Below are 23,069 nucleotides of genomic sequence, written 5' to 3'. Positions count from 1 at the left end.
CAGCATGCCACGCGCCTACGACAGTGCGGCCTAATGAATGTGCCACTGCCAGTTGCAAGGCAATAAAAAATCAGCCAAACGAATTGTCGTTAATCAGCCAGCAGCACAGCACCTACAAACAGCAAGCAAACAAAAAAAATAGTAAAAAAAGAGCCACGAAGCACGAATCACATAAAATGAAATGAAACCCAAGCAAAGTCTCCTGCGCCTGAGAGAGAGAAAACCTGAACCTGAAACCCACACCGAACCGAACAGAACCGAACCGAACACCCACATGCACAGCAGCAGCAGCAGCGGCAGCGGCAGCGGCAGCAGCAGCAGAGTGTTGGAGTGTCGAGTGTGTAGAGCTGGTGGATGCCACAAGCTGTCCCTGGGACTGCCACTGCACACACCCCCGCAAGCCTCCCTCACCACACACAGCCACACGATCCACACACAAAGCAATCAAAACTGTCGCCTATGAAAAATGTTCGGGGCAAATGGCGGCGAACTTTTCGAACAAACAAAAAATACTGCAAAAAAAGGGAAACCACAAATCCACATATGTGTGTGTGTGTGTACATATGTGCAAGTGTATGCAAGTGCTAGTTTGTTTAAGAATTTTCATTATCCAATCATATTTTTGGGCCTTTTCCTACGGCATTACGAGATTTTGTATTTTATATTATGCGAATTTTTGCAAGATATTTGCAGGCTCAGAAGAACTCATAGATGAAAGCACAAGAGAAGAGCAAAAATATGCAGCCAAATCTTTTAAAAACAGATGACTATATCGTATCTATGATTCAATGGAAACACAGGAATCGACTGCAGAAGAAGTCTGCCACTTCGAATCCTGATGCTGGTGCGTCTTAGGCGTTATCTCTGCCATTTTTTAAGCGGTTCTCTTTACTAGAAGTAGGTCAGAAAGCGGCATAAACATTTAAATAAATATACACAGAGAACTAGTGCTCTAAAATATGATATCTCTGTAATTGCTTTTGAAGAAAATAAATTTAATGAAAATTTGTTTATTCTACTGAATCAAAGCATCAAAGTGTTTGAATTTGTTTTACTTCACTTTGGTTTCTATGCTTAATTAAAAATGTATGCAAAAACACATCCACTGGCATTTTACTTTGTTAAACATTGAATTTATTTTTCCATTTACAGCATTTTTATCAACCCCCACGGGCCACCCACTTCTTTAAAAACTTTTTAAAGTTGCCAATAAATTTTCACATTTTTTTTTCGTGTGTCATTTTTGTTTTACAAGTGGAAAGCGAAGCCCCAAACTGTATGCTAAGCCGCGATAACTGTGTTCGCCGCCACCTCTCTTGAAGGAGGGTAATTGCCCCATGTTGCATCTACACATCAATTAGCCGCAACAATTTCATTTGCCAGGCAGCAAAGTAAATTGAGAAAATTGCGAGAGGCAAAAAAACGCCAAAGTTTGAACAAGAAAAATCCATAAAATATTTGTGCAACATTTTCACACAAATAGCCACACCTCCCCAGCGGGAGGGAGAAACAACTGTCGTCAGCAATTTTCAAATTGTCATAAAAATTTGATAAGGTTTTTTTCGCTAAACGTTTTTTTTCCCTGCGTCAGCTTCAAATAAAAAGAAAAAATACAAAAAAAAAAGATGAGCGAGTTCTTGGTTGGTCCGCTTTGCTATCATTCATGATTGAGCTGCATTGCAGGATTCACATCAACAATCAAGTGGAAGCGGAAGATACTTTAGTATTTGCTTGGTTCACTTTGCAAGTAAAACTCATCATTAAAACAGACTTAGATCTCAAGTCGAATCCACTCTCTCCAGCATTATCCTCATTACCATAACTATCGTACAAGCCCAACCCACTTTCAACTCCTTACTGCTTGCTCCTTTATTGTGAAGGATTCGTGTGCCTAAAACCCTTTTCGAGTGCATGATGCATCATTATTGAAATCAAATCGAGTTAAATTGGAGTTTCAAGTTGCTCGTCTGTTTGCTCGAGTGAATGATAATTGCACAATAGAGCGGAGCTGGACCTGGGCCGTGGCCGTGGACCGCCCATTACATCAAGAGGGTGTGGGTGGGTGTTGGGGCCGGCCCGTCCGTCCGTTGTTTGTGTGTGTTTTATTATTTTTGTGGCTGCGCGGAGCGTTCTCTGCATGGCAATTTTTGACCAACGTCCTTTGCCTGCCCCTGCCCCTGCCCAGCCCAACTAACCACTCTGCTACCCACCCCGCAGCTATTCTTAAGGCGTCTATTTCTTGTGGTCTTCTTCTTGCTGGTTTGCTTGCTTTTGGTAACAAATTTGTTCGCTGTCTTATGCTTTCCTCTCGCTCTCTGGCGGTGTTTTGGGTTCTGCTGTCATTTTCATTAAAATTTCATTGCTGGCGCGCGCAAAACTACCAAAAGGAACAACTTTTGTGCTTCTTTTTTGTTCTTTCTGTTGTTGCTGCTGTTTTTTGTGTGGAAACAAAGTTGTTGAACCGACTGCCAGCCAGGCATGGGTCGCAGTGGGGCTGCTGGGCGGTGCGAGGGGAGCAAGCAAGAGGCGGCAGCGTTTATTTATTTGGGGTGTGGTTCCACTCTCAACCACACACAAAAACACACACAGAGAGACAGGCAGGCAGCAGCAGAGAAGATAGCAACAACACATAGGTAAATACAGCTGCTCGAATGGGGGGCTCCAAGCAGTCATCCCGCTTGCACTTGCTGCTCGCTTGCGTCAGTGCCAGAGCGGGACAGCTAGCGGGTGTGTGTTCCGGCTACGGTTACGGGCGACACAGCAGCAGTCGGCAAGGCAAGGCAAGCAGTGCTGTGTGTTTCCCTTTAGCCCACATCGCATCCATGCGTATGGCCATCTCGCTTGCACGCCTCGCTCGGATTGAGCCGCGCGCAGCGTCAGCCATTGCTAAAAGTGTTGCGCTCTCGCTCTGGCCCACGAGGTGCTGGGCTGCTGGTGGTGTTCGTTGGCTGCACGAACACACACGAAGCCTCGTGTTTCTATGTGCTCGTTTCGCTGTGGAGGGGACGGACTGGTCGAACGACTTTTGCTACCGCTGCCGCTACCGCCGCCTGCTGCGTCGCTGCTCTGCTCTGCTCTGCTACGGTGCTCTGGCTCTGGCTCTGCCACCGTTTGCCCGCTGGAAGGTGTCACGAAAATCAGTTCCAAAGATACATTCGTGCCGCTCGGGTTGTCAGTGCGTTCGTCGCTCGCTCACACACACCGTCTCTCTCTGGTTCAGCGTTCCACTGAGCACCGTTCAACGTTCCACCGTTCAGCGTTCAATCGTTCACCGTTAGTTTTCGCCGCGCTTTTGCCCTCTCTCGCCGTGCGTAGCGGCAGCAGCAATCAGCCAGTCAGCAACAACAAAAAGGTTCGCCGTCGCCAAAACAAACAAACAAACAAACAAACAAAATAAAGAGAAGCCACAAAATAACATTTCATTCTGCCCTACGAAAGTGCGTGAAACACAACGAAAGATACAGAGATCCAGAGATCCAGAGATACAAGATACTTCTTCAATAACAACATACGAAAGATATACATATCTGTACAACTGTAACCGTTAACCGATCGATCGCTCAGTTCAGATCAGTTCAACATTCGATCGTGTGTGTGTGTCCGTGTCCTGTGTGTAGGATATGTTTTTTTATGGTGTAACCAGTGCCTCCTCAAACCTCAAACAATAAACAACTGCAGCGCAAACAACTACACATAGCATAAACCCGAATATACCGCAAAGTAACTGGATCCTAAATTGGAATATATTATACGATCCAAACGATCCAAAACGATTCGCCTACGATCGATCGATCAGTGATCGTTTTGTTTGTGTTTTTTTTTCGGTGAGTGTTCCATATCTGACAACGTTGTATAATCCATATAATCCATGAAACTGAACTCTCACGGAACGTGGAATGCGGCAAGAATGAAGCAAGGATTATATTACCTAGGACTAACACTATTCGATCCATAAACATTGTACATGCACATACACATAGCCTTAAGTAGTCAGGGGGCATTGGTCCACTAAAAGAAGTCTCTTTCTATGACCATCTTGTAGTTTCTCTTACTTGCCCTTGTTTAGCACAATGTCTTTCAAGTTGTGATCTTTTATGTCTCACTAAATGGTCTCCATAGTTTCAGGCTCAAGTCGCCTCTTCTTCCACTCTTTGTCTTCTGTTGAAGTTCTTTTCACAGGAAATTCCAGCTATGACTAATGTTGAGATCATAATGTGAGAAAATGCAAGACCAAATCGGTATCCAAGTCTCTGAATCTGAATCTGAATCTAAAATTCGTTATGATTTTCATAATTTTAATGGGCATTTTAAGGCCGCCTTCCTTGGCCGTTAATTAGGCAAAACATTCAACCAAATATCGATACCAAATATAACGAATATAAATGTATAATATGTACATATGAGCACAAAAATACTACAACAATAAGACCCTAAAAAAGAGGTCTAATATTAGATACAATAGAGGTAGCCAAGCAGCAGCAGCAGCAGCATCGATGGTCCGATGGACCGATGGAGCGACGGGCGCGGACCCGTTCAGGTCACATTATTCACACATATTTTGTGGCCCTCTGCTGCTGCTGCTGCTGCTGCTGTATCTTGTATCTGAGTCTTTCTCTAATTTCAAAGCGGCGGCTATAAATTAAAATATCTGAATAAAACGTTGACTCCTCTCTTCCATCTGTTCTTCTGTATTATTCATTTGCATATACTTGTACGAAACACACACAAAATTAATATGCAAGTTAATTTTTGGGATGTGGAAGTGGAGTTTGGGGATCTCGATGGATCTCTGGGCTTGCTCTTCGCACCCACGCAACTGTCTTGAGGCAGGGCGGCGACTCCTAGGCTTAGATACATCACAATCTCCCCCCAGTGCCAATTTCGATCAACTTCATTTCATTCACAACATCCGCCTGGATGGAGAGGGTTGGAATTGTGAATTAAAAGAAGTCGTTGGAGCCCCAGAGAGAGAGAGAGAGAGAGAGATCGCGTCGCGACACCTCTGATAGCTTATCTATCCCTCATATCCCCACAGCGACACGAACTGCGATCCGCAAACGGAACCGCAACGAACAGCTTCCATTGTGGGGCACCACCATAGCCCATACCCGTAGCACGCCCCAGTCTTCAGACTCCCACACACAACACTCTCTTGGCAACCTACCTGATCGGGTTCTTTTTTTCTTTCTGTTTCTGTTTCTGTTTCTGTATTTGTATTTGTGGTCGTCATCTTTTGTCAATCTTTTGCCTTGCCTCGCCTCGCCTTAAGTGAGGTTTTCGTTTCGTTGCGTTTCTTATAGACACGAAACGTACGGATTGGAGTCTCGTTTCGTTATTCGTTTTTTCTTGATTTTTGTACCCAATTATTTGTATTATTAATTTTTATCTCTCTTCACTCTTCACTCTTTGCTCATTACGCGTACGCGTAGTTGTTGCTTCTCAAATTTCGTTGACAAAGCCATTTAAACAGAAATCACTCAGAGACACTCAGACACACTGAGATGTGATGCCCGCCTGCTGGCTGGTGCCTGCTGGCTGGTGCCTGGTGCCTGGTTCCATTTCCAGTTTCATTTCATATCAAGATCACATTGACAATGCGTCAAATAATAAGGTTTTTCAGTGTTGTTGTGACCAGTCCACAGTCTAGAGTCTACAGCGACCACCGATCACTGATCGCCGAGAGCTCTTTACTCTATTAGTCTATTATTTGATTTATTTCTGTTGCTGTTTTGGGGCTCGCTGTATCTGTATCTGTTTCTGTTTCTGTTTCTGTTTCTGTTTTCAATGATGCAATCATTTGTACAACACTCTGAAGGCGAAACAACACTCTGGCTGGGCTGGTAATTCATTCAATTTTTGTCCATTTCAATTTTGTTGTATCTGTGAATGGAATTGGGCGTAACGGAGAAAGACAAGTGGTGTAATAGCCCAGCCAAACATTTCTTGAATTATAAACAATTTTATGCTACGTTTATTGGGAGCTCAAGTCAGCGATCACCCCGGAGATATGCGCCCATGAATGGAGTGAAAGAAAGTGAATTTTATTGTGGTTCCAACATGATACAAAATCGGAGATGTTTTCCAAGAACTAGAAGTAACTCAATGACTGATTCGAGTCGCATAACCGCCCATAAGCAATGTTTAATTGTCAATCTCTCAAGCGACTTGTTGGCCAAGCTGGGTTTTAATTTATTTTGCAATTATTCAGGCAACTGCAAGTGGAAATGCCTCCTCGCGTGCTCCTTCTTTTGGGCAGTTGTGGCAACTTTCATGCATCGTGCATGCAATCGGACTTTGGTCGGTCTCCTCCAATCGGTGGACTGCCTGTCTTTCCTTTTTCTTTTCCTTTTCAATTGCCATGCAAATGGAAAATCGGCCGGGCTGGTTTCCCTCCCTCCCATTCGCAATCATTCGCTTTGATGGAGCAATCTCCTGCTAGCATCTATTAATCACTGGCAAGCGCTGCTCAAGTGTCAATTTGATTAAGTAAATAATAAGTAATTTGCCACGAGATAAGCAGCAAATACATTCAGCAGTACATTCCCACAAATACAACAAAAAAAACTAATTAAAATAACTACCAAGCGTTTGCCTGCCGTGCGGGCTGGAAATAAACTTGTCGCCAGAGCAGCAGCAGCAGCAGCAGATACCAGATACCGAGATACATGTACATGTACTAGTGTATCTGTAGTATCTACGAGTAGTGTCAGTTGATTTCTAGGCCATATATATATGTTTTTAATGCGTCTTAAACTTGTCAAATCTTCACACTTTTTCAATTATTTGGCACGTTGCTTAATTAAACTTCAGGCAACGTCAACGTCAAAGTCAGTAGCTGGAATCCACATCAACATCAACATCACCATCACATCGTCGTGATCCTCGCAGCAGCAGCAGCAGCAGCAAGGTTGCAATTTTCACCAGCAGCAACAACAACAACAACATACAAAATAAATATAATTTTATGCGAAAATTGCAAATTTAAATGTCAAAATGCATTTGCGTAGAAATGGTCTCCCCATCGTCCAAGCCATCCTCCACCATTCCGAGAGAGCTCCTCCATTCCCATTACCTGTTTTTCGGGACGTGACTGCTGTTGCTGCCTCATTCTTTGTTGCATTTATTAAGTTGCATTATTTTCAGACAGAGACAGAGACAGAGACAGAGCCACAAAACAGGCAGAAAGACAGACAGAGAGGCTTATTATGCTAGACCAGAGTCCGTGTCTGAACTTTGGAGTTGTTTGCCGTTTGGTAGTAGTGTCTGCAGTTTGCAGTTCCTTCTACCATGCCGGTGCAAGTATCTACGAGTGTATTCCATATTCCAGTAGCTGTGGCTCAATGTAAATGAGCCTGAGAAATGCATTTTTCATCTGCTTCATGCCTCTGCCCCTCTTTTGGTTACACTCAACAGCAAAGAGCCCAAAATTGGTTTGGTCGTACACAAAATGTCATAGAGATGGCCAATAAAATGTTAAAGAAGTGGCTAAATAATTGGACTATGTTTATGTCTCTTGGCATATTTCAATTGTTGGTTTCTGTGTTCATTTTCTTTTCTTCTCGATTCAAATTCATTTACTATTGTCAGTAGCTTGAGTAAAGTCTCAATGTTCACAGAGGCATTCCATAACCTTGGCAATGGCTTCCGGCTGCATTAATAAATTGAGCTAAGAACTCCGTGAAATATATTTCAGAGCCACAATGCCTCAAGCGTGTGTCATGCAGAAAAACAAAAGCGCTGCAGTTGAGTGTAGAATATGTGCAATGTGCCCGGGCATATTAAGTTGTTATAGAGCTTGTTAAGGCAACTAATAGCTCTGACTACAACAACCACAACAGAGCAGCCTGCTGGCTGTATGTAGCTGCTACCACAACAGTAAGAGCCACAGCGACTGACAGGTTAGCACTCCTGACAGCTGCACACACAGTGGCCGGCCCCAAAGTTGATCTCTCGCGACTGACTAACAGAGTTATAAGCGTAAGCCTCTCGTACGCTCTGCAGATCCACCAACTACATACATTAGTCAGAGAGAAATGAAGCTAGCCAAAAGTTATGCAAAGTGTGCTGGTGGATGGGTGATGTTGTGGTCCATTAATCATCCGAAAATCGTATGCTTCGAAGATGGAGATGAAATCTTCCCATGGCCCAAATGAACTGAACAGTAGCCAAGTGGCTGGCGATTTCTTTTCTGTCTGAGACGACTTTCCCAGGGCCGGCCAGCATCAGAAACAAAAACACTACCGTTCTTCAGAGAGTGTGTGTGTTCGATGTGCGGGATGGACTCAAACGATCCAACAATCCAACGATCCAGTCAGTGATCTCTTGCGCTTACGGTAGCTGCCATCTTCAATTTGGAGCTGGATATCTTGGCTATATTTTTGTGTGTGTTTTATGTTTTGTTTTCCTCGCGGCTGTTTACCTTCAAAACTCTTGTGCACAAATATTATTTTGACCGTAATTACGTGAGTATCGCGGGAGGAAAACATCAGACGTACGAGAGTACGAGCATGAGATCAAATCGAAGAAGAGTCGTGCCCGGAAACTGAAACTGAAACCGAAAGTGATCCGTGAACTACAGAATCATCATTCGGAATTGCCGAAAATGGAATATATTATGAATGAGTGTCGCAGTCGCAGTCGCAGTACGTGATATATATCCAGTTGAAATGATTTTGCCCCCCCCCCAGGAGACCAGCCGAATCCATCACAATGGATCAGCCAGCGGGGCCTTCCTTCTTCTCCTTTTTTTTTTTTTGCTCTTTTTGCCATTTACCATGATTTTTCATAATCAGCGAGGGAGGGAGACAGAGAGCAACACACACACAGCGAGCGAGAGACCCAGTGCCAGCGGCAAATTACTAGAAAATCACGTAGAGCCATAGAGCCATAGAGCCATAGAGCCCCGTCTCTACCGTCACTGAGTCGCAGTTTCCAATCCACAAAAAAACAAAAACAAAAGTTGACACATTTCTGGGGCTCCGACAATATTCGGTTTTGACAGATGCTGAGAGTTCGACGAGAGTTCTTTTTTTCCGTTAATTTTGTTAATGGTTTCTATGGGAACTTAAAGTTCCCATCCAAAAATATAAGACAATTAAGCTTGAGCAACATTTTGCAGGGTGGAGCACAAGCATTTGGAAATGCAAAGAACATAAAAATGTTTCTAGAGCTAGAGTTGATGTCCTGTAGAACTCCATAATTATCAAGCCTAGAGTCATGAATGAATATGTGCACTTAGTCAGCAATTAAGTAATTAATTTTGATTTGATTTGATGCCATTTAATCGATCATTCGTCGATTACAGCTTTGTTTTGGTGTCCGCTGCATTTTGTACCATGCTAACGGTAACTTCTCTCTCTCTCTCTCTCTCTGTGTGTCTCTCTCTCTCTCTCTCTCTTCCTGAATTGAAGACAGATGCGTTATTAATTTGCGTGTGCGCGTGAGCATGTAATTTGGGCAACAGGACTGTCCGTCCGTTCGTCCGTCCGTCCGTCCGTCTGTCTGCCCTTTCGGGGGGTTTCGGGTGCAATATCAGGGTCGAGGTTTTCGGTTTTGGTTTCTCTTCTCTGTGTGTGTGTTTTTTTTCGCCACTGGAGTGGTGTGGAGTGGTTTTTGCGGGCTGCACATTTCATCCTTCATGCGATATTCAGTCAGCCATGAAAGCGACATGACAAAACAAAACAAATTTTACACAGCACCACAATGAGATGTGTGGATGTGGGATAAATAATATATGCATGCACAGATACGTGGCATATAGGGATCGATCTCCGTGTCGCTCTTTAGGGAAGTGACAAATAGTTTTGGCTGATTTTTGGGTTTTCAATTTCGCAAAACAAAAGCCAAAACGTTCCACAGAGAGCGAGAGGTGTTCGTGCTAATTCCGCAATTGCTTTTGCCCCTCTTAACCTCCGGGCCATTTGTGTCCGTCTCTCTTTCTCGTTCTCTGGGATAGTGCTAATTTTTTTCGCACGAAAACGGAGAGAGTGAGCGAGAGAGGAAAGCCGAGACAAAAGAGTTTTAATCCAGGCTCTGGGCTGTCTCTTTCTCGCTGCCGCTCTGCTGCTCTTAAGCCATGCCGTGTCCATTGCCCATTGCCCATTGTCCTGTCATGTGTGTGTCCTGGCAGCGGCGGATCAGCAGATCCCAGCAGTCTATTGAGTCGTAGTACCAGTTTTAGTAAGTGTCTGAAATAATCCTGCGGCTAAGCGCAGATCAAAGATCTTAAACCGCAAGGATAAGCCCCCCGAAGGAAGTTCGTCTTGAAGTTCGCTCGGTTCATCGTCGGCGACTAGTCGTCGGCTCGTTTGCGGGCGTTCTCGTTGGGTAATCTTCGAAAACGTAGAGATTAGAAGTTTTTACATAATAGGGCGGCAAACCTCAGGGATTAGGCCACCACGACAGAGACAGATAGATTTTGGTTTTGGTTTTGGTTTCTCTTTATAAGTCTCCGCTTCGCACTCTGCCGATCTTAGAGTGTAATTGGAACTCGTGACAAGAGCTTAACCCATAGGCAAGCAACCAAAACACTTATCGTGGGCAGAGTAGAAATATTTTCCAAGATTTTTTGCCCAGTTTCAAAACAGATAATTTTGAAATACTGTAAGTAAATATTCATGTCGATAAATGTAGCTCGTATTCGGTTAGAGTTATCGTTCGGTTATCTAAGCATCTCATTTCGATTCTTTTGTACTTGCAGATACATTCAAGCCCACACTGAAGCAACCAGCGACGGATCTATTGAGGATCCCACATCCCGCTTTGGCAGGATAACGGCTGGAAGGCAGTAAAGGGAGGAAGGAGCAGCAGGAGTTTCTTACACCGTGAACGTCTCTTAGATCGGTCTCAAGATTGATTTCGGGGAGATAGCAGCAGCACGTGGCGAGCGGACACACAACAGCTTCAACGTGGCGCTGCACTCAACAGAAGCCCTGATGGCGGCGGGTTTCCTCAAATCTGGCGATTTGGGCCCCCATCCGCACAGCTATGGCGGCCCGCATCCGCATCATTCGGTGCCGCATGGACCACTGCCGCCGGGCATGCCGATGCCATCTTTGGGTCCCTTCGGCCTCCCACATGGTCTCGAGGCCGTTGGGTTCTCCCAAGGTATGTGGGGTAAATATCGAACATAACAATTTTGGTATAAAATAACTCTTGCCAAAAACCATCTAAATGTGCTGAAAGTTCTGAGCGGTATCCAAGAGCTACATCTCCACATGCCATACAAATGTATCTTTTGGCAGTGCCTTTCAATGTCAGTTCTCATCGATATTGCATCATTATCAGGTTGAATTGTCAAAATGAATAATGGGGCAGAGTCTCCGTTTCCATCTCCATCTCCAGAGGCTTTCTGCTTCGAAGTTTTTTATCTTTTAAAGTTCCAGTTTTTCGTTTCGCTTCGTTTCGTTTGGCCTCTCATTCGCTCATTCGGTGACGCTGCAAATGACACAACACAAAAACAAACCTGACAAAAATCACAAAAAATTGGCTACAAAACGCCAACAAAAGACTCGACTCTGTGCTGTCCCCCAGCAAATATAAAAACTCCAAAGAAAAATGGAAAAAAATTACCAAAAATACTTCATACTTCGTAATCAATTTTGATTTTTTTCAATGTTTTATTTTTGTTTTGTGTATTGCGAGGAGCGTATTTTCTTTATGGGTTTTCATATATTTTTTGTTGTTGTTTCATAAGCAAAGTAATTGACAGAATTTTAACTTGTTGTATAACATTTTGATTGGAGCCAAAAGATATTGCATGATGGAAGAGTTGGCCCACAAAAGCAGAAAGACAGAAGGAGATTGCAGAAGAAAAGAGAGGAAAGAATGTGTTTCTGAGGGGAAAGTGTTAAATGTTGAAGGCATTTAAAGCATTTAATGGATCATTTTTCATTTCTAAAAATGCCACTGAAAGAATACGCTTGAAAATATCTTCAATGTCTTATATTCAGTTCGGGGATACTGTGCAGGGTAAGGAAAGGATTAAAATGATAGAAAATGAAGCTAGAAATATTTGTTAGTCACTTAATATTTATTAGAACAAATATCCAGTGGAACTGAAGTAGCTTTCATTCGATTTGGTCCACAAAATGCAGTCAAAAATATTTCGAAATGCTCAATAGATTTAGCCCTGAACAAAGCACTACAAAAAAACTATGAGACCTTCCAGGAAACATCGTAAAGTAGCCAAAAATAAACAACACACCGTAAAAGGCATTTCACAAGACAATAAACAAAAAAATGAAAATAAAAACTGGGCAGAGAGCCAAACAAATTTATAGGTGGAGTTAATTAAACGACACGACAAGATCAGATCTCTCTCTCTCTCCGCCAAGGTAAAAATGATGAAAATAAATGTGTGTAGATATAAAAATCTGCTAAAAAATAAACAACAAATTGCAATTAATTGTAAACCGAAAAAATACAAAAAGAAAAGGGGCAACGGCCATTTTGAAAGCGAAAACAGCAAAAGCAACGAAATGTGGCAGCTGCAAAATGGAAATAAAGTGAAGGCAGGCGCAGGCAGGAATTGAAGTTGAAGTTTTTTATTCAATTTATAAATTCATGACCAAAATGACTAACTCATTAATTTTTGATAGGGATACGGAGTGAGTGAGTGAGTGAGTGAGTGAGTGAGAGAGTGAGAGGGAAGGACAGACAGAGGGAGAGAGTGTGTGGCACAATAGCAGGGGTGTATTTTCAGTGGCACAGCCAGAGGAGGAGGGCAGCAGGAGGCAGGAGGCAGGAGGCAGGAGACCCAAGCCAAAGTCGAGTCCAAGTTGCAGAGTGACAGAGAGAGCCAGAGAGGCTGACAAAGCAAACAATGCTGCGGCTTAACACACACACACACACACACACAGTCTGATATATAGCAGCATTTTTGGGGCGGCTGCTGCTGCTGCTGCTGCACGGGGGTTGGTCCTTTCATTTCTTTTTCTCCGCTTCACTCCTCGCTCCTCGCTCCATCCACCGTTCCGCTTAGGGGTTGGCTCTCGCCGCCTGCGTGTCTATGTGTGTCGCACATTTTCGGGGGTTGCTACTGCCCAAAAAACGCAACCCAGCGAGCAAAAATAACGGTTGCCCACCGCACAAAATATTACTGGGAAAAGTTTGCAGTGCCACGTGGCGTATACGCGATATGGCAGACTAGAGAGCAAAACAGACTTTCAGCACATTTGGTTTTCCGTCACTTATCTTGTGCACCAACTAACACATGATGTTCGCCTGCCTTTTTCTCCTATTTCTTTAGGTGTGAACACAAGAAAACAGCGTCGGGAGCGCACCACCTTCACACGCGCCCAGTTGGACGTCTTGGAGGCGCTGTTCGGCAAGACCCGATATCCGGATATATTCATGCGCGAGGAGGTGGCTCTGAAGATCAATCTGCCCGAGTCACGTGTACAGGTGAGCAAGCATATTTTACTCTAATCAAATCAAACTGCAGAGGCACAGGATTCGCATGCGAATATCAATACATTTCGGATCATTTGACTCTTCCGCTTTGCTACTCCGACCACAAAGACAAACGAACAACCTGCCAACTGGTTCGGTTTGGTTTGGTTTTATCTTACACTCACTTAACCCGCACATGTGTGAGCTTTAACAAAACACTTGTACATAGACACTTGGTGCCGGAAATTCGGTTTAATTAGGCAAGGAAACGCCATGCCCCACTGCGGCAAAAGTCCAAAAAGAAATCCATAAAATAAACAAATTAGAAACAGCAGCAGCTCCCGGCGAACAGATTGCCAGCAAGGAATCTGTTTCTGTATTGGCTCTGGCCGGGGGGATGATTCGGATGATTCACATATGGAGCGAACAGATTTGATGACTTTCAATGCAAATAGACGCTGATATTTCGGGTTTATTTGGTTGTATTTCCGTTGCTCCCCCCCCTCTGAAAATGAGATATATTCCGCGTTTATTTGCCAAGGGAATTTGGGGTATGACAAGTCACCCCTCCAGGGCAGGACAGAGCACAGGAGAGCAGAGCAGAGCACAGCAGAGCAGAGCGAGCGTAGCGGAGGTTTGCTCAACGCATTAGTCGAGCATAATTTGCGCTAATTTTTAGCGTCAACCAACTGCTGCCCTGCTGCCTCATGATGATGCTGATGACACAGGAGTCGTACAACTCAATTTGTTTAAGGATGCTACCCATTCGGCGGGTATTTTGTGTGTTTGTGTGTTTGTTTAGGTGTCGTCGTGCCCATGTCCAATGATCGGCCTAAACAAACAGTTGTTCGGGGCCAGCTAGCGCCGTGGGCCACGAACAACTGCCAAATGGCCCAAGAGAAACGATCGAACAGAGACATCATCGACTGTTTCCGGTTGCTGTTGCTGCTGCTGCTGCTGCTGCAAAAAAAAAAAACTGTCATCTCTCTCGTAATGTCCTGTATAAACAAGCCAAAGATCGATTGAAGCGACACAATATCACATCGAGTATTGCAATCGGAAGCCGAGAGAAGGCATTGATCTATCGATTTGTTTGCTCTCCTTTCGTTTGCTTTTGCTTTGCTTTTGTGCAGAATGTAATTTGAGGACGTGACATTGCATGGCCAGAAGGAGGAGGAGGAGCAGTAGCAGGAAATGGGGAAGAGAGGAAGCAGCTTTAGGCAGAGAAGAAGCTGCAGAATTGGTGTCACAGAAGAGCCAGTGATCGCGTTATGCAGCATTGCCCCTCGGTTGGTGGAGAGGACCACAGGCAAGAGCGTAATAGATGCATAGAAAAGCTGTAGCTGAGTGGAAAAAAAAAACAGCAGACACTAAGGCTTGGGGCAGCAACAAAAAGACGTAGAAAATGCAGCAACAGCAAAACTGAAGACAGGCACAAGCACAAGCAGGCCAACAGAGCATTTTTATGTGGCATACATGTATTGTGTGTGTGTGTGTGTGTGTGTGTGTGTGTGTGGCAGCAACAGACAGAACAACAGAGGAAGCCCCTGCAGTGGTCGTTTCGGGTCGAAGTGAAAATCGACACGTACCGTGCAATGCCGGTCCGTGCCCTGCTGCTGCAGCAAGGACAACTTGCATATGTCCAATGTCCAATGTTTTCTGCCCCTGCCCCTGCCTCCATACACTGGACACCGATGCCACGACGTTTCTTACACAATTGATTCCCGTAATGCACACCACACACGTCCGTCCATCCGTTCATCCGCTCCTCCGTCTGTTCTGTTCTGTTCTGTTCTGTTCTATCTGTCTGTTCGTTTGGGGGATTCCATTCCATGGGTGTGGAACGCACAATTTGTATAGATTTTCCATGCTGCATTGGTTGTTCATTACAGTGGCACATAAAGAAAGTTTCCAGAGAGCGAAAATAGTTTGAAGAACGCGACATGCGGGCTGCTCCCATCGGTTGAAGCTTCTAGCTGATGTTCCATGGCACGACTTTGCACCACTGTGCATGGCGTCTGCCACTGACGCAACATGCCAATGCATTCAAGTATCAGATTACGGCACGAAACTAGGAAAAACCGTACAAAGCCACGAATGGAAATGCCAAAAAGCGCCACAGAAAGACGGAAAGGAAATGGAAAAGGGAAAAGGGAAAAGGGAAAAGGAGGGAGCCCAGAGCAGAGAGAAAAGCAAACACGATTCCCATGCATGTTTGTAGAAGGCGTCTGGCTTTTGGTTTTGCTGGGGCTTGTGTGGGGCTCGGCAGGAAGCCAAGCAACTCAATTAGCGAAAAACTAGAATGTTTTCTGTAAGGGAAACACCCAAGTGGAGCAGAGCATAGACACCAATGCCGAATATCTGTAGGGATATTCCACAGGGAAATTCAAACAAAAGATGGAGCAGGATCTTCCTCGTCGAAAAAGATCAAAGATACACAGAAGAAACACTTAGAAAAGTGAGCAGCAGCTGTAATTGAGAGCTCTCAATGTGGTCTGTGTGGGGCTTCCTCGCTGGAGGAACGAAGTCATAAAAATCTCTAAGCCACAACTGTATCGGGGTGTTGGCCTCATTAGTTTTTGTTATGAAAGGGTCACCTTCGAAGGATTTTCCAGAAGCAACAGCGAACAAAAAGAAAAAAACACATAAATAATCATTACCGAAAGAAGGAAGAGAGAGAGAGCGAAAGAGAGAGAGAGAAGGAGTGTAGGAAAATGTCTGAATCAGTAAGGAAATCGGCATAAAAATCAGAAACAGCATCAAACGAATCCCCGAATCGCTCCGCAACGAAATCAGTGCCCAAGAATCATCGTCAGAAGTCATAATCAGGGGGGAGGCTTAAGGTCTGGTAAATATTAATTGAATGATAGGCATCTTTATGGCCCAGTAGCCGCTGCTGCTGCTGCTGCTCGCCCTGGGGGTGGCATGTGGCATGTGGCATGCTCCTAAGTGAGAGGGCGTTGATTGCAACCAATACAAATAACGTAATAATTTTACGGGCGGCTTATCTGCACCAGAACAGAGCAAACATTTACGCCCAAAAATGTTTTCATTCGCCCCGAAAAACGAGGAGTGCCCACAGATCGAGAGGGGGTAGGAACGGGCACGGGAACGGGCACGGGGATGGCTGCCATTGCTGCTGCTGCTGGCAATCATAAATCACATGCAAACCAGGGAATGGGACTGGAAATGGAAATGGTAAACGGGATGGAATGGTGGCAGGGGGGCACCCTTAGGGCATCCCTCCTCTGCCATTGCCTCCTCCCTCCGCGCATTGTCACCTCGGAATGTTGAGCCTCGTTTTCAGCTGTTCGATTTCCCCGTCGGGGGTTGCAATCGAGAGAATCCCCAGAAAGAGAGGGACGAGGGGAGAGTGCGTTAAACTTTGTCAACTCTTTTTCTCATTTTCCCTTTCTCCCGGTTTTTAGTTTTCCAACAACAACAACAACAACAACAACAGCAACAGCAAAAACTCTGCTTCGCTTTTTTTTACATTTTTTTGGTTTTTGTGTAAAAGGATTTGTCTCGTTCACTGCCGCCTCTCATGATACGCAATGCACTAGGATATACACATAGGATGTGTGGCGAGAGGGGGGGAAGGCAGAAGTGTCACAGGAAGAGTATCATGATGGTTGGTTGCTGTGTTGTGGGTTGGGGGTAGGTGAGGTTTAGGTAGGACAAACTTTTTGTATAGAAAACGGGCAACAGCAACGACGCGTCCTGCACGCAGCACACAGATGTTTTATAAAATTAATTTTCCCATTGCGGATTAACAATTTCCACTCTTTTCCTTAACCCCGCACACTCCTCTCTCTCTCTATCTCTATCTCTTTCTCTTTCTCCTTCTCTGCTCCTGCCAGCGCACGTGTGAATGAGGCGAGCGAGAAGGCAGAAAGTGTGAGAGATTTATGCAAACCGTGCGCATAATTTACCATTTTCCCCCATTTCTGCACGCCGTAATTTCATTTTTAAATATAACCAAAAGTCATCAAAGAATCAAACATTGATTTAGCACAAAAGTTGCCATCAAAGCTAGAATTTTAGTGAACTCTGATGGTAAACAACAAAACTATAGATGGGAATTGCAGGAAAGTCCTACAGAGAAAATAATATGCTTTCAGGAAGATTCTTGGCAGTATTCTCAGTCTTCGACCGTCAGTTTATCAAATAATAGATCAATGGCAAGCATAAATAAAGATCAGGCTATAGTTTCATGATCATGAACTTCAAATTATAAATAGATAAATTGATGGGCAGACGGCTCGAAAAGATTTACATATTTTGTGTCTCTCATTCCGTAAATCCGTGCTCAGCCTGCGCCATTCAATCGAATGAATCAATTTTGAAAGCTATTCAACCAAACTCCCCTCAGCCACTGCCTTTCACCACCACTTTACAAATCAGGTAAAACCGCAAACGAGCCAACAATTTAAAAATAAAATACAAAAAAAGTTCTTTGAAGTTCTCGTTCCTAAAATTTGTTCGCTGATTTTCGTTTCTTTTTTTTTGTTCCTGTATTTGATGATTTGATTTTGTTCTTTTTTGAAGTTCATTAGAAGGACACAAGACTTGAATGGGTTTCGCTCCTGTCTGTGGGTCTGTGTGTGTGTGTGTGTGTTTTCGATTAATCATTGCAAATCATGGGAAAATCATAAATTTTGTGCTAAAATTTGCAAAAATTCCCAAGCTTAGTTTGATCAATATTACGAGTATTATGGAATTTCCATCCTCGCTCGCTCGCTCGCTCTCCTCTTGCAGTTCATTAAACGATATCAAACGATTCGCTGGGGGGCAGCTGTGAGGCTGTGGGGAATGAACGGAACGAAGGCAAGCGAAGCGCACAGCAGCAGCAGGAGGATGTCCCATTTCAAAGTCAATTCACAAAAGGAGATTTTACAAATTCAAAATTGAATTGAAAATTGAAATTGAATTTTCAGCAGCGACGGCACCGGGCGGGCCCCTTACTCACTCTCTCCACTCTTCACTCTCTTGTGTCCTTTGCTGACAAATAATGAAATTTGATACGCCTTGTTTAATGCTCTTTTTTTTTTGTGTGTGCGCCTCAAGTGGGGGTGTGTGGCGTGGCACACACAGCAATGAAACGCTCGAGTGGCCACAGCCGCCGCGTGGCAAGTGTTAACTTTGGCCCGAGGCGGGGGTTTGGGCCTGGGTGTCCCCTTCCTTCCAAAAGCGTAGTGACAGTGGGAGTTCGGTAATAAATTCTGCTGTTTACCAAAGCACAAGCCATTAGCAAGCAACACCAACCCCAAAATATGTGACGCGAGGCAAGAGCAGTCGAACTTTTAGATACTCTAACCCGGAAAGATGAGCCTAAATTATGTTTGGATCTGGGAAATATCTTTGGGAACTCTTTTATGACACAGTTCAATGTGTATCTCTGCTCTGCTCTCTAAAGGCAATTCTTAAGTTTAAATATGCAGATTTGCAGTGGAAAGTTCCAGTGGAAGTTGGTTCTTTGCTTGCTTTTCCTGGCTACCATAAACGTAACTGTTAACCCGAGTACCCCTCTCTGTTAAGGGTATGCCAGAGCAAAAATCACTGAAATAACATTTTCCATGTTGCAAAGGGGCGGGCATCAGCCAACGACTTCAAACTTCGGTTGCGTTTGCCTTTGCTTTTGCGTTTGCTTTGGTTTTGGTTTGAGTTGGAGGTTGAAGGTTGGAGTTGGAGGTTGGACGGTTGGACGGTTGGACGGTTGGACGGTTGGATGTTCGGTGTATGATGAATATGCTCGTGCTCTTTCGCTCTACTGTGGGGATGGATCTCGTCTGTGGCTGTAGCCTGTAGCCCAGGGGCGGGGACTTGCTGGCTGTGTGCACTTAGCGGATTGTTTGCAGCCCCTTAAGCATAACAAACAAGGCTAAGTGAATTCCTCTCGCTCGAGTATCCCGCTTTATGGGCTGTTTATTGTTCTCTCTTCCTGCAGCTAGAGTGTGAGTGTGAGTGGGAGCGAGAGCGAGAGCGAGAGAGATGGAGATGGAGGTTGTGGGTGGGTGTGTGAGTGGGAGTGACAATATAATCGAGTCAATTTTTTGGGACTGCTGCCGCCCGGCGGCTGTTGATGTAACTTTTCCTCTCGCTCTCGGCCGGCGGGGCAGCGCGTGACTTTTTGCACTTGTTGTGGGTTGTGTGGGTGTGTGCCCACCCCTACTGCTTTTATGTATATAATTTATTCATTGCCCGTCCGGAAAACTAATTGATGTGGGAAAAATGCAGCCGTTTTCCCACTTGCCACACACACAAACACAAACACAAACAAACACAGTGAAGGCAAGCACTTGAGGCCCGAGCACTTGTGGCAGGGACACGTTCGACACGCTGCATGGGAAAAACTATGGAAATTTTCAATTATAAAACGTTCGCAGAACGAACTACACGAGTTTTATAAACTAAATGCATTCATTTTTCTTTCCTCTTTGCAGGTTTGGTTCAAGAATCGACGCGCCAAGTGCCGCCAGCAGTTGCAGCAGCAGCAGCAGTCGAACAGTTTGAGCAGCTCCAAGAACGGCAGCGGCGGCGGAGGTGGCAGCGCCAGCTGCAGTGGCTCCAACAATAATCGCAGCGGCAGTGGCAGTGGCAACAACAACAGTGGCAGCGGCAAGTCCGGCGGCCAGAAGCAGAGTCAGAGCCAAAGCCAGAGCGGCGGCGGTGGCGGTGGCGGTGGCAGCAGCAGCTCGGCAGCGGCAGCGGCCAGTGCAGCGGCAGCCGTGGCAGCGGCTCAGTCGATCAAGACGCATCACAGTTCCTTCCTGAGTGCCGCTGCTGCGGCAGCTGCTGGAGGATCGGGCGGTGGCAACAACAATGGCAACAACAACAACAACAACAGCAGCGGCAGCAACAACAACAGCAACAACAACAACAACAATGGGGGCGGCGGATCAACGCCGAACAGCAGCAGCAGCAGCACCGGCGGCAGCAACTCCCACAGCCACAGCCACGCCCATCTATCCGCCGCAGCAGCAGCGGCCGCCCTGAACGTGACGGCGGCGCATCAGAACTCCTCGCCCTTGCTCCCCACCCCGGCCACCTCCGTCAGCCCCGTGAGCATCGTCTGCAAGAAGGAGCACGGCCTGACGGGCGGCTACGGTGGCGGCGGCGGAGGCGGCGTTGGTTCCTCCGGCGGTGGCGGCGGCGGCGGCGGCGGCGGCGGCCTCAATCTCGGCGTGGGCGTCGGCGGTGGCGGCGGTGTCGGTGGCGTCGGCGTCGGTGTCGGTGTCGGTGTGGGCGTGTCCGGGGATGTGCTCCGCTCGCCCTACGATCAGCTGAAGGATGCCGGCGGTGACATTGGCGCCGGGGTGCATCACCATCACAGCATCTATGGATCGGCGGCGGGCAGCAATCCGCGACTGCTGCAGCCGGGCGGCAACATTACGCCAATGGACAGCAGCAGTAGCATCACCACCCCCTCACCACCGATCACCCCCATGTCGCCGCAGTCGGCAGCAGCGGCCGCACACGCCGCGCAATCGGCCCAGTCCGCCCACCACTCGGCCCACTCGGCCTACATGTCCAACCACGACTCGTACAACTTCTGGCACAACCAGTACCAGCAGTACCCCAACAACTACGCCCAGGCGCCCAGCTACTACTCCCAGATGGAGTACTTCAGCAACCAGAACCAGGTGAACTACAACATGGGCCACTCGGGCTATACGGCCTCCAACTTTGGCCTGTCGCCGTCGCCCTCATTCACCGGCACTGTGTCCGCGCAGGCCTTCTCCCAGAACAGCCTCGACTACATGTCGCCGCAGGATAAGTATGCGAATATGGTGTAGAATCTACTCTTCCAGTACTGCGGCAGCAGCAGCACGACGAGCAACACGGGGAGTGCTGCAAGTGGCAGTGGCAGTGGCAGTGGGAGTGCTGCAAGTGGCAGTTGCAGCGGACGCTCGCCACAATTGCAAATGGAGCAGCAGCAGCAGCAGCAGCAGCAGCAGCAGCAGCAACATCATCAGTCACATCATTTGCAGCAGCAGCAGCAGCAGCAGGAGCAGGAGCAGGAGCAGGAGTCACATTTGGGGGTTCACTCCTTTGGCTAAAGGATCCCTCCACATACATATCTAACACACACACACACACACACTGACTCCCCCCGTTCCTCTTCCCCTCTCTCTCACTCTCACTCTCTATCCTAAATATATTTCAAAATAATTTTTTTTTTTTTTGTGTAGTTAATAAAAGTGTTTTTTTTTTGTCTAAATATAAATACGAGTATAAATATATAAATACAAAAATAAACTAGATCCATGTATAGAAAGACGGTGAATGAATGAGAGTTATCCCGATACATCCGATACATATATAAATATAAATAAAAATATAAATATAAATATATATCTAGCCTAAGCCGCCAGGATCAACGAAGTAAATGAGTGATAAAAAGTAAAAAAAACAAAAGAAACAAACAAGAAGAAACAGAAACAAACATTTGTTAATAGTCGAAGAGTATGCCCGCGGGATCTCAGACGATTCGGGGATGTGGGGGGTAGATGCAATACGTGTGTGGTAGGAGGAGAGCCCCCGCATTCCCTATACATAGAGCAGAAGCCGAGCGGAAGGAATCCACTTCAATCCCCAAGCCAAGTGTCAGAATACACTCCAATTTGTGGCACTTTCGAGTGAGGGAAAGGTAGGGGAAACAGATCAGCTCTCATATCATAATATGTAAACCTTAATTCCAAGTTTCAAGTTCTTTAAATAACGCTAAACAAAACACAAAAAAAAACAAAAAACAAAAAGCAAAAACACGAAAAATATGATCAAGTTTCAAGTTCAAATCATCATTTTGTCGTCTTTACATAATAAAACGAATAATTAAAGCAAAAAGAAAAGCAAAAACAAAAGATAGTTCTACATAAATATATGTATATGGTTATATATGGATATAAAGTATATATAACCGAACCTAAATCAGCTAAAAAGAAAAAACACGAAAAACGAATTAACATTTCAGACTTCAAAAGCATCTAAGCCACGCGACAGGAGACACGTGGGAGAAGTATTTAGTACATAAGTGAGATCTGAATGCGATGCATGAATGGATGAGCATAAACCATTTATTGATTTAAATATAGGAAATTTTATTGCAAATAAAAAAACACACACACACACACAAGCCACAATCCACAATCCAAAAGCGAATTCAAATGACAAGAGTAAATATTTATAAAATAATTCAAAAAATGCATAACTCTAAAACTTGAAAACAAAAATGTACAAAAAAACTAAAAAATCTTGAGAATTATATATGTATATGGATATACTATTGAGTGTATGATATATATATACACTGTACGAGTGTGTGTAAATGTTCTTCATAAATTATGCTATAAATATATTAAAGAAATAAATAAACACTTTTGTAATATTTAAAAAAGCAAAAACACGCCACACACCACACACACACACCACACACACAAAAGTTAGTTCAATGGAGAGGTTTTTTCATACATTTTTTCTTTAGTTTTAATTTCAATTAAATTGTAATTTAAGCTTAAAGATTTGTTTTAAAAACACACACACGAACACGAAAACAAGAACACACCTAAACACACACACACACACACACACACACATGCATATGCAAAGGGAAAAATCGAAGAAAATTTAGCATTTAATTCACTTACAATTTAAGGACATTTTTTTTCCGCGGGTTA

General features: G+C 44.9%; 2 protein-coding genes across 3 annotated transcripts; both read left to right on the top strand.

Annotated features, from left to right (window-relative positions):
* The first annotated feature begins 3,129 nt into the window (after positions 1-3,129).
* On the top strand, positions 3,130-21,210 carry LOC117581159 (homeotic protein ocelliless). 2 transcript variants are annotated; one of them, XM_034268093.1, is made up of 4 exons: positions 3,130-3,824; positions 10,700-11,106; positions 13,250-13,404; positions 19,836-21,210. In XM_034268093.1, exons 2-4 carry the CDS (start codon positions 10,935-10,937, stop codon positions 21,186-21,188), a joined length of 1,680 nt encoding a protein of 559 aa, XP_034123984.1. In that variant the 5' UTR covers positions 3,130-3,824; positions 10,700-10,934; the 3' UTR covers positions 21,189-21,210. The 2 variants fall into 2 exon arrangements, with proteins under 2 accessions (XP_034123984.1, XP_034123983.1); XM_034268092.1 differs by having other exon boundaries at positions 3,131-3,824; positions 10,700-11,115.
* Positions 21,189-22,232, top strand: LOC117580870 (high mobility group protein DSP1-like; the record flags this gene model as incomplete). The annotated part of the gene is made up of 1 exon (XM_034267620.1): positions 21,189-22,232. A coding segment is annotated over one exon (264 nt), but the record flags the coding sequence as incomplete, so codon positions are not given.
* Positions 22,233-23,069: the final 837 nt, after the last annotated feature.

This window comes from Drosophila guanche, unplaced genomic scaffold (genome assembly GCF_900245975.1).
Source record: "Drosophila guanche unplaced genomic scaffold, DGUA_6, whole genome shotgun sequence".
Taxonomy (NCBI): domain Eukaryota; kingdom Metazoa; phylum Arthropoda; class Insecta; order Diptera; family Drosophilidae; genus Drosophila; species Drosophila guanche.
This window is presented reverse-complemented; position numbering and strand designations above follow the sequence as displayed.